Source organism: Grampus griseus (genome assembly GCF_964374135.1).
Source record: "Grampus griseus genome assembly, chromosome: 2".
Classification (NCBI taxonomy): Eukaryota; Metazoa; Chordata; class Mammalia; order Artiodactyla; family Delphinidae; genus Grampus; species Grampus griseus.
In genome coordinates this window covers 161,441,617-161,459,061 of record NC_139018.1, presented here as the reverse complement: position 1 = coordinate 161,459,061, position 17,445 = coordinate 161,441,617, and the positions used below count along the sequence as shown (strand labels likewise).

General features: G+C 37.1%; 1 protein-coding gene across 1 annotated transcript in view; it reads right to left on the bottom strand.

Annotated features, from left to right (window-relative positions):
* Positions 1–17,445, bottom strand: part of MALRD1 (MAM and LDL receptor class A domain containing 1) — a gene marked incomplete at both ends in the record, with an annotated part of 578,033 nt that overhangs the window by 264,316 nt on the left and 296,272 nt on the right. Inside the window, 2 exons of the mRNA XM_082648013.1 lie at positions 5,934–6,091; positions 7,674–7,919. Coding sequence (XP_082504139.1) covers positions 5,934–6,091; positions 7,674–7,919 — 404 coding nt within the window. The remainder of the gene's footprint in view (positions 1–5,933; positions 6,092–7,673; positions 7,920–17,445) is intronic.

Genomic DNA, 17,445 nt, shown 5'->3' with positions numbered 1-17,445 from the left:
CACACACACACACACACACACACACAAAAAGTACCAGGCATAAAATAAATGAGATACGTGGATGAAATGTACAGCATAGTGGAAATAACCAATACTTTATAATAGCCTTGAATGGAGTATAACCTATAAAAATATTGAATCACTCTGTTGTACACCTGAAACTTACATAACACTGTAAATCAACTACACTTCAATTAATAAAAAGAAATCAGTCAATAACTAGAGGCTTGTCACAAGAGCAGTAGCAGTAGTGGGAACAGAGAGGGAAGTGAAACAGCAGTAATAGTAGTGAGAACAATCTTTAGAGCTGACCCTATGAGTCTCTTGAAAAGTAAAACTCTGGGATCAATTTAACTAAGTTGTTAGCATCTTAATAGCAATCTTAATAGAAGGGACTCCACTGGCTGCCTGTGAGTCATAGGGGGCAGCACTAGGAGGTAAAGGAAGAAGTGAGAAGTTTAGAAAAATCTCACTTAGTCAAAAATAAACCTGAAATAAACATTGCCATGTTCTCTAAGGAACATTTATTTTACATAAATCATGGCACTGTGATCTTGTGGGAACTAATTAATAAAACTCTGGGTGTGTTGATCTCTTGCAAGGCTATAGCTTGAAATGCAAAGATCAACTTTTCTCCCTTGATTTGGTCAAGGTCACTAATATAGTAGCGCCCAATCTACGCAGATTGAATTGTTAATGTGCTGAAACAATGCCAGAAAAGCAAATAAAGTTCTGGTACTAAAGTTTAGTTTAATGGATTTACAGCCCCCAATGCACGTGACAGTCTTTGAAAAATCGATTTTCTCTATCCAGCTTCCATGTATCCTCTCTACCCATATTCTCTACATCCTTTACTCTGAAATAATGAATAAAATCCCAACAATGTGACTAAAATAGCATCATATATTCAGTAGGCCGAAGAGATCAAAAGATGCGTAAATATAAAAATCTGTCTGACATACTCTTAGGCACGTTAGTATTAGCAATTAGTTGTAAACCTTCTGTGGTGAGTGTGTGTGCCGGGGACAGGGTAGTGGTGGGTTAGGATGGATGGAGAATGCCCACTTTTTCCAGTTGACTCTTAAACCCAACTGATGCTCATTGTTTGCTAGGTTGAGGGTAAAACAGAACCAGAACTTCCAGGCTTCTAAGTAGGCAAAGGAATCTGGCCTTTCCTTTGTTGATCTGACATTTTCCACTGCCTATTGAACAAAATCTGTATTTCCATATTGAATATGATTTTTAGATAGAATTTCCAGGAAGTATGTAAGAGCTCTGAATTAGAAGTCAGAAAAATTGGATTTACATCTTAACTTTTTTCTTAAAATACCGTATGAGCTGGGACAAGAAATACAACCTCATAATCTTAATTCCTTCATCTGCAAAATGAAGAGTTTAAACATATTTCGAAGGACCCCACCAGCTCTAAAATTCTCTGAATCACTAAGCAAGATAAAGCAATAAGCTAATTTAATTACGTTCTTGCATCATAACTAGGTTGCTATAATCAGGAGGGCTCTCCTGAAATACATTATTTTTCTCCACTTCTGGCTTGAATATATTATGTTTTCTATCATGATGGCATAATGGATAGTCCTGAATGCCTTCAGTCAAATAGATTCAAATTCCCTACAGCACGCAGTCATCTTGATTAAAATATCAACAGTTTATCAAAGATGGAGTATTTCTAAAACACAATAATGCCCTTCAGGTAGCAGGTGTTCCTGCATTTTATTCACATGGCTAGTTGAAAAGATGCAAAGGTCTTTTGTTTCGTGATGAGACTAGATAGACTTTTTACCTATGAAAACACTTTATCAAACACAAGTAAATTTTAAAATTCCCCCAAAATTCTTTTTAGCATATTAAAATCAACATATTACTCATAATTAACCCCATCAGAAAACAAGTGACCAGAAAAATGTGTAAAATTAAATATAATTGTAAAAACAAGTTAATTTTTATGTGGAACTCTTATCTACCCCTGAACATTTGTTTCATATTTTGTTTTAAATCTTAGATGGTTTGAAAAGTAATACATTTAAATGTAATGCGAAATTTAATACTGAATGTAAATGAGTTAAATGGTAGGTAAAAATGATAGATGTTTTCAAGAACAAACATACTATTTTAAAAATGAATTATTACTACATTCAGAAAAAGATATGACCCATGTATTTTAATTTAGATGATCAACTTTCAATCTTCTCTCACAGAAAGACAGAAATCAGATTGTGTAACATTCTAATCTTAATTTTTATAATACCTGAGTTCAAGTCCTAGCTCATCCACTTACTTATAACCTTGGACTTCCTACTTAGCCCATCTGAGTTTTGACTGACTCACCCATTAAATGAACACAGTGGAATGGCAGGGATCACAAGCAATTCCCATGGACTAAATCCCACTTACAAAGTGGCTTGGTCCAAGCAGTGAGGGATAGCTAATAATCCTTCTACCTGGTAGACTCTTTGTTCTCATTAAAAAAAAAAAAAAAAAAGCAAACTATTGTATTTAAAAAAGTAATTTCTCTTGAAAAACTGTAGCTACTTCATTTTATTGTGTGTGCTTTACATTTATAACTGAAGCAGACTTCAAGGAAAGAAAAAAATTAAGGTTAATTTCTCAATAAGATGCTCTTTCCATCTTCTCAGAATTCACCAATCACTTTAAGACACAAAGATTACATTTGATTTAATCACATCTCTTTAGTGAAAAGTCTTCACGTGACTGAAAGCAGGAAATATAGAAGGAAAATGTAATATAGACAATATGTAAAATAGTACTGCTCTTCACTGAGTGTTTCCCTGAATTCACTCCTTTGTAACAGGATAGTTTAAGAATCACACATATCCATTATAGGAATTCTTATTCATTTTTCCCTGAATTGCTGGGGTTTTCCTGGGGTTTCCCTGAATTCACTCCTTTGTAACAGGATAGTTTAAGAATCACACATATCCATTATAGGAATTCTTATTCATTTTTCCCCTTAAAAAATGATTCTGTGCAATGAATATAGATCTCAGGAAAACAGAATCTCTATTTCATTATGAAGAGTAGAAAACTCAGTATTATCAGTGAGGAACACTGGGGAGAAGGGTGAGGGGTGAACACATAAGTTTGGGATGTAAACATACCTGGATTCAAACTCCCACCTGTCACTGACTGGCTATGTGGCTATAGGGTGGTTAGGTTCTTTCTAGGGGACCCTCTTCAGTAAAATGGGGCTCACTTTATTTACCTCAGAGGCTTGTGCTAAGAATTACATGAAATAGTGTGTGTGGGTAAACGTAACTCTCAGTATGTATTATTCTGGTTGTGATCTGTAATCGATACTACCGTTTACAACTAGATTGTCATTAAATTATTGGTCAGTGGTTACATGCCTTTTGCATCTGATTGCATGTATATATTTCAGACCTAGGTTTCAGATTCTCCAGGTTAGACTTTAATGTCGTGCATAACAGCCATTCCTGCACAAGGATTAACTCAAACAAGGGGTGTCCTGAGCCCAGCACTGGGCTCTGGGAGGGAACTACTCCCCTCTTGCAATCCCTTCATCCAGCAGTCCCTTCTCTGAAGAACTTAGAGACATAAGGACTAAAGCCTCAAGGCTTTGCCTTAAATATTTTATAATGTATCTACTGAAATAGAATAAATATAAATGAACAGCCAGTGAGCAGGAAGAATTTCTGGAGTTGTGAGGGACACTCAGAAAAAAAGGAATAATCATGGTGGGCAAAAGCGGTCAAGGAATGTTTTGTGAAAGGCTGAATCTACCAGATTGTGCTGGACTTGGTATGGAGGGAAGAGGGGAACACAGAAGGAGGCATTCCTGAGGAAAGGCAGAGGAAACTGGGCCAGGGGCAACATATGTATAGATCGGGAACATTTTAAAAGATGAGGAATAAAGAAAGAAAGAAAAGGTAGCATCCCTGACCCTACTGTGCTTGCCATCTGGCTAGGACAATTTCCAACTAATGAGCAAGGTAAAAATCCAGCATGGTTCCACACAGAGAGAAGCCTAAGAAGTACTTTGTAATGATGATCAGAAATATGTATTGTTAATTACCAAAAATGGAACAATTGACCTAAAATTCATGAATATAAAATCAATATACATTATGAAAGATTTCTCTCCTTTGTAATAAATGTCACTGAATAACAGGCATATATATATATATATATATATATATATATATTTTTTTTTTTTTTAATACGGTAGGAAAACGGGTCTCTAAAGATGCTGTTAAATGTCCATAGGAATCAACTGGAGGAAACACGGGAGCTCAACGTGACTTGAAAGGAAGACTTATATCTCAAAATAGTTCAATTTTACATTTTATACTAATATACTATAAGAGAGGAGAAATGTAAATATGAGTGAAACAAATAATAAAAGCAAAATCCAGTGTACCAAGTCCTTCACATGGTACTGTTGAAAAAAGAGAAAAGAGGCTCAAAATGGAGTCACTTGTGCTAAGCCCCATGACAGGAAACTAACACTTAACACTTAACCTAACTGCAGTTTCAAGTTGCTTCAGGACTGTAGTCATAACCAGTCAGCACTAGGAAAGTAATCTGCCCAACAGAACCCTTCCATCCTCCTCAGAAGTGCAACCTTCCCTGAAGCAATGCATGTTTTGCTAGTAATTTCCTTTTTCTGCCCCCTTTCTGCCTTTAAAAACCTTTCCTTTTCCACAACTTGGCAGGGCTCCTTTCTATTTATTTGCTACATGGGATGCTGTCCAATTCATAAATCGTTCAATAAAGCAATTTGATCTTTAAATTTACTCAGTTGAATTTTTGTTATTGAGCAGTACAGACCATATAATCCAGTATCCCATTCAATAGAGTACTGGCAAAATACTCTTACAAGAACTTGAAGCCTTACATACATTTCAGTAAGTTTTCATATTTAAATATAAGAATAAATCACTGTGGTACTGCTGCATGTATTTTATTAGGCAGGCTTTTCTGCATTATTATGGAAGAGTCCTAAAACACAAAGTTAACTCAGGTTTTAGATAAAACATGAACTACGCAGCATTAGCTATTCACATATATGAGGGCTTTGGTATTATGGCCAGGCATTTTCTATCAGTGTCAGGACACTTCACCGAAGCCCAGTGTGTGATAAAACAGCAATGGCCTCTAGAGCATGGTTTTAGAGTAAGCTTTCTTGGAATTCTAACGAGATTCTTGAAATGAACACACGTGTGCGTGTGCACACACACACACACACACACACACACATACACACGCGCACACACACTTATCTCCTTTTTGCTGCTGTTGTAACTTGCCAAAGAGTAAAGGTATATGAACCATGTCTCATTAATATTAATGTATACTTTGGTATTTTGGTCCCTGAACACTGTCACTCTGTTAAATGAAATTAAAGCCCTGACAGAGACATCTAATTAACCCACAGTAAGAAAATGCATTACTGTGTCATAGTTAATAAGCAGTTCAATGTAATCATACCTTCCTCATTCTCCTGATCGGTTCTGTCCTTTGCACGGTGTGTGCTTAGAACCAGAATGTCTAATATTAATTCCCTTAATGATTGCTCATACATGAGTTAAAATGGATAGCTGCTGTCCTTTCAGATGTACAAATAATCTAGTTTCTTTTACTGAGAAGGACTGGGAAAGAAATACCTAAACTTGTGTGTCTTAGACTAATTGTTACCGTAAAAGGAGTCTCTGGGATTCAGTCATAACCACAGGGTACAACGCTGGGCTCAAAGCTTGTTCCCACGCCCAGTTTACCAAACTCCGCAGAGCATCTGAACCACAAGTAGCAGCTCCCTCTGATGGGAGGAGGCTTCCCAGGGCCAGGTAAGCCAAGTTGGGATAATCTCCTTTTGGCCATGTGCCGTCTCTAGGAAACTTCACTAAGCTCAGAGGCATTGCAGGAGAAGATCCTACCTTAATGAGGACCTGAATGGACCCTGTGGCTTTTGTGGATATAAAATACCAGAAGCTCATGGTGCAGGCAGCGCTGGCTTCTTGCCACAGACCACTCTTGAGGTGTGCTTCTTCGCCCCGAAGGCCCACCGGAGTAGCCTCCAGATACAAGAAGTGCCCTGGGAACAAGATGGGATTCAGATAACGCAAAACTGACATCGAGGGCATTATGTTAGCTTTTCCATCTTCGGGTTTTTAATTACATTTCTAGGATCTGAACTGCCAAAGGTATTTCTGCTTGAAAGAGAAAGGAAATCTTAATAGCGTTGCCTCTGGCTCACTGACAGAGCAATATCCAACTGTCTCTGTTTTAGCAAAGTACTTCACGGTATGCAGATTAACTGACCTGACGGGGTATTTATGCCATGGACTCAACGAGATAGTTATAGGAATTATTTCATGGACTCCCCAAACTCTCCAGTTGTTGTAAAACAATGCAAAGACTGTCTATGAAATACAAATAGAGGGATATGACATACTTTCAAGAATTCAGTCATCTGTTGAGTACATAAAGGAAAGGCTGAGGATTTTAATATACAACACACAAGGAAAGATACTGAGTTTTCTGCTTGTGTATCCAAATATCCAAAACATTTTAGGTATGTATAGCTGAGTGTCTGAATGAAACTGACACCTACCTTTCTTTGTCATGGATGGTCTGGCTTGGAGAGCTTTGTTTTATCCCAGGCCTGTGAAATGTCACTATTTCCTACTCTGTAGCATCCAGGAATTCAGGATGCCTTCTTTATTCTCCTAATGTCTTTTGCCCCTTGACCAATGAATCTGAGACCTGACCTCAGCTCACTGTAAAAGTGAGCCATACCTAGCACCCTTCACATAGATGATCTTACAGCTACGACTGCACGTCTCTACAGCTTCCTAACTGCTTTCCCCTTCATACAGATCATCTCATTTGATCTTGACAATCCCTGTTTGGCACACAGGGCAAATTCTATTATCTCCATGGGACAGATGAGAAGTTTGAGAATCTGAAAAGTTAAATGACTCTCTAATGATCAAATGAGTGGCAGAATTCACGGTTACTGATGACAAGTATGTGTCATTTAGGAAAGGTACCTGAGAGCAGCGTATATTATCATCTATCTACAATTATCAAAGTAATATTCAATTTTAATTACTCACTGTTATACGTTAAATGGTGTCCCCCCAAAGACGTGAAAGTCCTAATTCCAGTCCCTGTGACTGTGACCTTGTTAGGAAATAGGGTCTGTGCTGATGATCGAGTTAAAATAAAGTCATGAGGGTGGGCCCTAGTCTAGTAAGACTGTTATAATAAAAAGGGGAAATTTAGACACAGAGATGGACATGCATAGAGGGAAGACAATGCAAAGACAGAAGGAGAGTACCACCTACAAGCCAAGTAGTGACTGAAGCTACCAGAAGCTAGGTGAGAGGCATGGAACAGATGATTCTCCTTCAAGGACCTCAAAAGGAACTAGCCCTACTGACACCTTGATTTCAGATTTCTAGGCTCCAAAACTGTGAGACAATAAACGTCTGCTGTTTACACCACCCAGTCTGTGGCAGTCTGTTATGCAGTCCCAGGAGACAAATACACTTGTTAAACGTTTGACTTAGTTGCCCTGGCACCACGGTGGTCTCTCCAGATGCTCTCAGGGAAGATAACGTGATGCTCACTGTGAATGCGATTAGAGTGACTGGAACAACCTAATAACTTACCATTTTCATTTCCAAGTGTGTGGTCTCTGGGAGGTCTTAGGCTTTGAGGAGAGCCAACCCCCAAAACCCAATCAAAGTTTTCAGCCAAAGAGTTTTGCCAACCACACCAGCCTTTTTCAAAAGTACAGGAGCTACCGCAGTCATTTTCATCAGTATAATCTCCACAGTCGTCTACAAAATTGCAGCTTTGCTCCGGTTTATAACATTTGCCATTCTGACATTCCCGATAACCATATGGACAGTAACCTAAAAAACAGAAAACAAACAAAGAAAGGATGAGGAAACACTCCTAACACATTAGTGAGCTTAAAAGGTAGTAAGAGTAGATTCCCTTGAAAATGTAAAGAAACACGGTGTCCTTAGGAGTTTGGGACGTCTGACCCCTACCTCTCTCTCTCCTAATCTCCTCTAGGTTCTGGTCTATAGATCCCTCACAAGCATCATTCAAAATGAAAAAAAAAAAAATTAAGCATCAATTTATTGATCTAGGAAAGTATCCCAGTCCTCCCCAAATACAGCACTTCCTGTAAGCTATACTCAAAAAATATAAAAGCCAAAGTGAGGCTTTCCATTTTTTATCCTGAAACAAAATCTTCAGGGTAATAAGAGTTTATATATTACAGGGTATTTGAAAGTACATTCCATCAGCATCCTTGCACTCCAACATTTATCAGAAGCCAAACATATATGATACTTCCTCAGAAGCAGGGACATGAATATACAAGTAATATCCAACTTTCCAACAGATTTTTTTTTTTCTCCAAAACATTTATTTGTCAGTTGTTTGGAATTTTAGGAGCAATTTCCCGACAAAGCAATGTCAACCATAAAGACCTTTCCACAGAGTTTAAGATAAAGAGCAATGCTTTTGAACAGCTGAGCTCAAACTGATTCTGCTACTTCTCAGTTATGCCACTTGGATCATACACTTGATGATCTAAAGAGAAAGAAAAACAGTAAAAACTAGACAAGTTAAGCTAATTAGAGAGACTTGTTTATATCACCAGTGCCTAGAACAGTGCCTGGCCCTTCATAGGCAATCAGTAAATATTAGTTAAATAAATGAATGAGCAAAAGTGTTTTGGAAATGATAAACCAGTTCGATATGCACAGTCAAGGTACTATTATTGTCCTGCTCCAATATTACAATAGAACATCACCACCACGGGTGAAAATATTTCAGCAGGAAAAGCTGTTCCGAGATCCAGCTTGGGACATCAGTTTCACATTTGCTTTGTGACACTATAGTATCTGAAAGTTTTTTCCTTCCCATCTTCCTTGTCTGCCAGTTAGGGGAGCTGGTAATACCACTTGCTACTTCATTTTTAGATGGTAGCTTCCATGGCCTGAGGCAGAGTGTCTGAAGATTGAGGATTGGTGTGCATTAGAGGTAGGAAGTGATTCAGGGATTTAATGGAAGGTGTTCTGGGAATTGGAAACTCCTGCTGATAAAATCTCATAGAAAAGCTTTTGTGTTCTGGATCGGTCTCACATTTCAGAAAATAGATGGCTAAGAGAGAAGAAGTGGCAGGAGAGGAATGGAAGGCCATGTAGAAACCACTGGGGAGGAGGCTGGTGTTCTGAAGCCTCCTAGCCATTTTGTGTGCTAAACCCTTCTTGGACTGCACACTCAAGATTGCCTAATTAAATGGCCTTTACACTCGCAAAGCCTTCGAAAATAAGTTTCAACCATGCATTCTGTCTCTAACAAAACTTTCTTGTCTGGGTTAATTGCTACCATTTTCTTTTCTTGCAGTGTGGGATTAAACTATTTTTATTTAGGTGCCCAGTTCAGCTAGCAGATTGGAGGTTAAGACAAAATACCTTTGATGTTTCAATTACAGAGCTTGACTCAGAATTGTAACATTAAAGCATTTTTGAGCTTTAATGGAAATGGAGATCACTTACATTAACCCTCTCATTTATAGATGAGAAAACTGAGGATTATAGATGTTAAATGACTTGCTGATTTTTCAAGAGCAGAAATGCAATTTGGACCCAGGTCTGTTGTCTTCAGAATTATTTTTTAAAAATCCATTGACCTGAAGCGCAGTGATAGGTCAACTATCGCAAACACAAGACCACCGAGGGACAGAAATGGTGGTGTTGACTACTAGATGCAGTATCTCTCATGGATCTGCTGAGAACCTGAGAAATTACTAGATCATTTGATGTTATACAATTGATATTTATATTGATTCTGTCAATTCCAATTTGTTTGGGGAGTAAAAACAAATTTACTGGTTTTAAAGATGCTTTTCTCCAAAGCAAGTGAATCAAGCTAAAATCTAATTCTTTTAAAACACACAAGAAAATAATTTGGATGTGTTTCTAAATGGAAACATAGAGCCTGATATATTCCACAATCAATATAGCTAGTATTTTAAGATAGTCACAGTGATTAAGTTTTATCGATCTAAAACATAAATACCTGCATAATTTAAAAATACAGTAATTCGAATATTACCCAAGATTAATTTTGAACAGAAAGCCCTCTATGTTAATAAAGAAAATTTCACTGCTTTAATGCATTCTATTCATAAAATAACAAAAAGCACTTTTGGTAAACATCAAGGGAAGTTATCAACTAATGTTATTTACCTATTTCTAAATTATTTTCCATGCCTGTTGTTTTGTCCAAAGAAATCAGCTACTTGAAAGTAGGGTGTATACCTTTAAATGATTCTGATATTAAGGCTCTTATGAAACTGTGTTCATTTTTACAGAAAAAAATATTGTTTCAATTAGGCAGTGACCCTGTTGAGAGGCAGTTTAATTTTGTAAGAAAGAACAAATTATAAAAGTTAAAAACCTCCCGTGTAAACCTTAGAGACATCTGAAACTTAATACGCTTAAATTCAAACTCTGATTCTTCCCCTCCAAACTTTCTCACTGAACAGTCTTTCTCATCTGTATTAATGGCAACTCCAGTTATTCAGAGAAAAAATATCTTGTAAGGAGCTCTGTATGGTAGAGTCTGACTCCACTTTTTGATGTATGACTTGATTGCTAAGAGCCCTTCCCATTGTGTTCCACATCTGGGAAAGCTGGTAAGAAAGTCCAGGTGCTCCCCCTGTTGGTAGAAGATTCAACCTACGCAAGCCCCTACCTGTGCACCGGAATCCTCAGCCAGGTCCCACCACCTAACCACCATAAAACTCTATCCCAGTTTTCTTTCCTCGTTCTCTAAAACTACTTTTGGACATGCCTAGGAGCTACCTTGATTTCCTAGAAAGCCTCATTATGTGAGTAACAGACATTTTCAAACCATTTTGGTGTGTATGTGCTGTCATCAGTCTTGATATCTGAACCAAATTTTGGATGACGGACCATCTTGTAATTGAGGATGGCCCCAAGTTCTAGGAGCTGTAATAATAATATATACAACATTTTATCTCATAACTCACATGTAATCTTTCAGTGAATTCTGTCAATTGTCAATCCTACCATTAGAATATCTCTCATTACCTCTACTGTTACTATTTTGGTTCAAGCCACTATCATTTTTTTGTGATTGCATTGCAGTGCTTTCCTTCCTGATCTCTGCACCCTACCCTTGCCCTGTATGGTCCATTAAACAATAAAGAACCATGCTGAGGTTAACAGATATAAGCTATTATATACAGAATGGATAAAAAACAAAGTCCTATTGTATAGCACATTCAATATCCTATGATAAACCATAATGGAAAAGAATAGAGAAAAGAATGTGTGTGTGTGTATATATATATACATGTAACTGAATCACTTTGCTGTACAGCAGAAATTAACACATTATGCATCAACTATACATCAATAAAAATATTACAAATATTTACAAAAATATTTACATGGTGATATTTGAAATAAATTGAATGTTACTTCTCTGCCCCAAACTCTACGTTATTTAAATACTATTCCCCATTACAAGGAACTAGGTCTTCTTGGGAAAATGGTCTGTCTGGGGCTAAGGAAAAGAAAGTCCAAGATGAGCCTGGGAATTTTTGTGTGTGTGTGTGTCAAAAATTAATGAAGTTCTCCAAAAATTACATCATTATGATGAAAGGTTGAACTACTGGTCAGAAATAATTTCAACATCAAAATAAGTAATGAGAGGACTCTGGCTCTTAGCACACGGAGTAAGAAGGTATGAAATTACCCTCCAGCCATAAACAACTAGAAGCCTGGGAAAAATCTATGAAACAAGTGTTCGCAGACACTGCACAACAGAAAGCACAGGATTGTGATCTCTTAGAGAAAGGGAAAAAAAAGGCAAATCCTATACAGGATCATGCCAGACTTCTTCTTGGAGGAACCTTCTAGACTGTAGCTCCAAAATGGTCAGCACAGCAGAAAGTGAGGTTGCAGTGAGTTGAGAAGACAGTGTCTCAGACAGATAGAATTTGCAAGGCAGGGTGGTGGAGAAACAGGAGGTATGTAGCTAAGGAGATCCAGAGATATGCTTAAGGCTTTGCTGAATTCTAATTTTCATGTTTGCGGGGTAAAATCCACAAAGAGAGACAGAGAAAAACTTCTAAGAAAACAATAACTAGGAGATATAAGCTGAAAAATTACCAGAATTTACAGAAGACCGGATATCTTTGAGTTACTGCCAGCCAGAGTGGAGAGTCCTTGGCAAATAAACAGGGCATTCAGTAGGAAATCCAGAAAGGGTACAATTTAGTAACAAGCAAAGAGACTCTAGCAGGAAGTAGTCTCTAGACCATGGATTGGAACTATAGTCTCAGGACCAAATCTGGTCTACCACTTGTTTAAGTAAATAACATTTTATTGGGACTTAGCCATGCCCACTAGTTTATATATTGATATTATCTATGGTTATTTTCACATTGAAATGGTAGTTGAGTAGTTTCAGTCAGGACCATATGACCTGCACAGCTGAACATATTCACTCTCTGAACATACTGTTTTCTTAACCTCAACTTGTTTTTATTTATTTATTATTTTAAATTTTTTAATTTTTTGATAAGAATACTTAAGTTCAACTCTTAGCAAATTAATTTTAATTATACAACACAGTGTTATCAGCTATAGTCACCATGTTATACATTAGGTTCTTATTCATCTTTTTTTTCTTTTAATATTTATTTATTTATTTGGTTGCACTGAGTCTTAGTTGCAGCAGGCAGGCTCCTTAGTTGTGGCTCCAGGACTCCTAAGTTGCGGCTCACCAGCTCCTTAGTTGCAACACGTGGGCTCCTTAGTTGTGGCATGCGAACTCTTAGTTGCATGCATGTGGGATCTAGTTCCCTGACCAGGGATTGAACCTGGGCCCCCTGCAGTACGAGCGCAGAGTCATCCACTGCGCCACCAGGGAAGTCCCTCAACTTGTTTTTAAACTAGACTGCTTTAAAAAGAATACTAAATAAAGTTTCCTTTAAGTTAAAAAAAAAATTGACTGTAAAAATCTGCTGACTTCTATCTTAAACCTGTCTTTACAAAGACTTAAAAATAAGACTTAAATGGACCATAAAGAACTGTAAGCAACTTAAGTGTCTCTAGAACAAAGTTCAATGCTTCTTAAAGGAATTTACCAAACTTCAGCACTTAGCAACATAGAATTCACAATGTCCAGCATCAAATTAAAACTTAAAAGCATATGAGGAAGTAGGAAAATGTGATCTAAACCCAGGAGAAAAATCAGTCAATAGAAGCAAATATAGATAAAACAGAGATGACGCAATTATCAAAGAAGTTAAAGCAGCTATCATAAACGTGCTCAATGTGTTCATCTACAATTCTATAAAATTACAAAAAAGCTATTTGTACCAGCAAGTAAGGTTAGCAAGGTTACATGTCGTCACTATACAAAAATAAATTACATTTCCATATGCTAGAAATAAGTAACTGGAATCTGAAATTTTAAAAAAATCCTTTAAAATGGCATCCCCGAACATGAAATTCTAGGGATAAATTCAACAAAATACATGCCCGGCCTTTACACTGATAACTACAAAATACTGATAGGAAAAGAGACCCTGAATAGATGGAGATACGTATCAGTTTTATGGATTATAAAACTCAATATTGTTAAGAACTCAATTCTCTCCAAATTTAACTATAATTTCAATATAACCCCAATCAAAATTTCAGTAGGATTTTGTATAAATTAACAAAATGATTCTAAAATGTGTATGGAAATGCAAAGCACCTACATTAGCTAAAAAGTTGGCAGATTTACAGTACCTGCTTTCTATATACACTGTAAAGCTATAAAAATTAACACTGTATGGTACTGACTTATGTACCGACAGATTGCTTAGTGGATCTGGATGTACAGTTCAGAAATAGACTCACAAATATATGATCAACTAATTTCCAAAAAAGCTGACAAGTCATTTTCACCCAAAAATGCATAAACGGAATCTAATTATGAGGAGAAATCAAAAAACACGAATTGAGGGACATTCTACAAAATAAAAGGCCTATACTTCTCAAAGATATCAATGTCAAAAAAGACAAAGAAAGGCTGAGTAACTGTTTAGATTAAAGAAATCTAGAGCTACATAAAAACTAAATGTAATGCATGATCCTTGAGTGGATCCTGAAAAAATTAGTCAACAGAAGCAAAAATAGACATGACAGAAATGACGGAATTTTCAAAGAAGTTAAAGCAGTTATCATAGATATGCTCAATGTGTTCATCTATGATTCAGGTAAAAAGCAAAAATTACATAAAGGATATTTTTGAGGCAATTGGTAAAGTCTGAATGAGGCCTATACATTGGATAATAATATTGTATAAATATTAAATTTTCGGATTTAATCATTATACATTAAATGACTGTCCTCTATTTTAGAAAACAGACTATGAATTATTTAGAGGTAAAAGGACGTGATGATGTCTGCAATTTACTCTGAAATGACTCAGAAGAAAGTAAGTTTATATATAAAACGAATGGGCAAACTGATAATAATCTGTGAATCTGTATGTAGTATATGTTTGGGTTCTCTGTATAGTTCTTGCAATGTCTCTCTCAATTGGAAACTACTACAAAAATTTTTTAAATATAAACTTTTGAAAGTTAAAAAAGTAAAATCTTCCAATGGCACCCCATCTCACTCAGAGTAAAAACCTCAGTCCTCAAAGTGGCCCACACATACTGTACAGTCTTGCCCCATTCTCTCTCTGGTACCACTGCCCTCCAGCAAAGGACTACAAGGCACACATCTATAGCTCAAAGTAAGTTGGTTTTATTACTCATTGTAGTGATGGAGCACAAATACCCTCGGGAACCACAAGGCAGCTCAGTAAGAGAGTATTAGAAATGACTTATTATAGGATTAGGGCTTTGGTTAAGTTATTTTGGGGAGGCTCCAAGAAAGTGGAGTTTTGCTCCAGATTGGATGCTGTCAGGAAGCAGGTATCTTAATAATTCTTATATAACAAAGGGAAGACTAGAATAGGCTAAAGCTATAATTGGTGAGGAACAGGTTTCATTCATATGAGTAAAGATAGCAGAATGTTTGGTCATTCTTTTTGCTGAAACAATGTCCATGTTTTTGTCTGTGTTCAAGCACAGTCACAGAGTGATCTTGTTTTCGTCTTGCTCCATCATGGTACCAGAATGGCTTTGTCTGATGCTGACACCCTGTGAAATTGTTTACATTAAACAGGAGAAACACCAGCTCGTAGCAACCCCAAGCCCTAGCTGACAGTTCCAGGCTGGGTCCTGAATGTCAGGGGCTGCATTTCTTTTTCTCACTTTGTAATTCTATTTATGTGGCAAGAGAGTTCAGTGGAGCAGCAAAGCCTTCTAGGTGATATGAGGATAGAAAATAAAACCCTTCTGGCTATGGTCTTTGCAGTAGGTAAACATGGCAGACCAGGTGCTTTGGGAGATGCTGAAACATGTGAAAGCCCTTCCTATTTGTTATTTTTTAAGCATCTTGATATTTTCCCAGAGTAACTTGCAGCAAAAACTTGAAAATACCAAGTTGCTGTGGGACCTCCTTTAATATTAGCATGAAGGAGAGAATACGTGGAAAGAAATTCCATAAAATAGATCATGGTAGCCTTAAAGAATTGACAAAACAAAACAAAACAGGTAGAGGATTCATGATTTGCATTAAGAAAAAGAGGAAAGCATGGAAGGAAGTCTAAACAGAAAAGAAGCCTCCAGGGTTTAAGGAGAAGGAACTAACGTGATTCCAACGGACTGTGACTGCAGTACTGCTGAGGCTTTAGTTTGGAACAGCAGCAGTCCATACTTGCATGTTTCCTGGGCAATGCTTACTAGCCACAGGCTCAGTCCTCAACTGGCAACAAACTGCCTATTAGCCAAAATATTGTGCCTGCAGCCTCCACCTTCTTCATTGCAAATAAAAGCAATCCAAATACTCAAAGAGCACTTTCTGTCTTGCTCAGCGTGACAAAATTTATACTAACGAAGTTACCACTCATGTCCATTCAAAAAGATATCTGCAGAAAGAACAGTTTATTTCTCAACTTCTTAATGACTCATTTTTAATACTTTACATCGAAGAAATGTTAGGCTGACATTACATGCTAACATTCACCTAATTCTATTAGAAGAGCACACAAATAAGAAATACAAAGGAACCTATAAAGATAAATGTTTCTTAATAATTCTGACTTGGAGACAATTTCTAATGTCTTGGTGGTGAACAATTTGCATACCTTGAGTTCTGAGTGTATCATATTTAGTAAGGTAATGAGTTTAATCATTAAGCATCATCATTTTCTGAAGTCTTAAATTCAACTATCAGAGAAGGGACATGAAGACAGTCCAGTGGATTATTTTTGCTGTCAGGAAATGTAAACTATAATAATCCTTTGTTTTCTTTCAGTGTACCTAATAGAGGCTTTGCATATTTACAGAGAATTATTTTTATGTAAGACATCGCAAATGGAGCTGCTGCCATAACACAGAGCTAGAGCCACAAGTACGACCTAGGGCTAAATCTCAAGATAAAAATCACTTTAGGAAAATTATATTTTGTACTTTTATGCAGTTGAATTTTTCAATCCTTCCTTGAATGGTTTTTTTTTTTTTTTTTTTTTTTTTTTGCGGTATGCGGGTCTCTCACTGCTGTGGCCTCCCCCGTTGCAGAGCACAGGCTCCGGACGCGCAGGCCCAGCGGCCATGGCTCACGGGCCCAACCGCTCCGCGGCATGGGGGATCCTCCCGGACCGGGGCACGAACCCGCGTCCTCTGCATCAGCAGGCGGACTCTCAACCACTGCGCCACCAGGGAAACCCTTGAATGGTTTTTGACAATCCAACATTAAATAAAAATCTTCCATATGTTTTCTAGTGTTATACAATTACTATATGTTATATGATCCATTTTTTTAAAAGATTTTAAACCTTTGATGCACCTGAAATTTACTTTGGCTACAAATGAACAAGATTTTTAAAGTGAAAAAGAGGAATACATACACAGGCACAACATACACATGTGCCCGTGTATTTATTGAACATCTCTGGAAAGATACATAAGCAATAAACAATTCCTCTGGAATTAGAAACATAAAGACTGAAGTCAGAAGAAAATGATTTTTTTTTTAATCTATGCCCCTTTTTGGTTATACCGTGTGTGTGTGTAATGAAATAAATATTTGTTTTACTTTAAAAAGAAATAGGCTAGAACAAAGGCCTGAACACACCAAGGGCCTTATCCCAGGTTAAAGAAAGGGTTGAAGTAGTAAAGTTATACTATAATTGGGAAATCCAAAGGCTGAAGCTCCTTTGAGGAGTATTAACCTGAAATGAGTGGCAACAATGTTGACGATTTTCTGGACACCACGG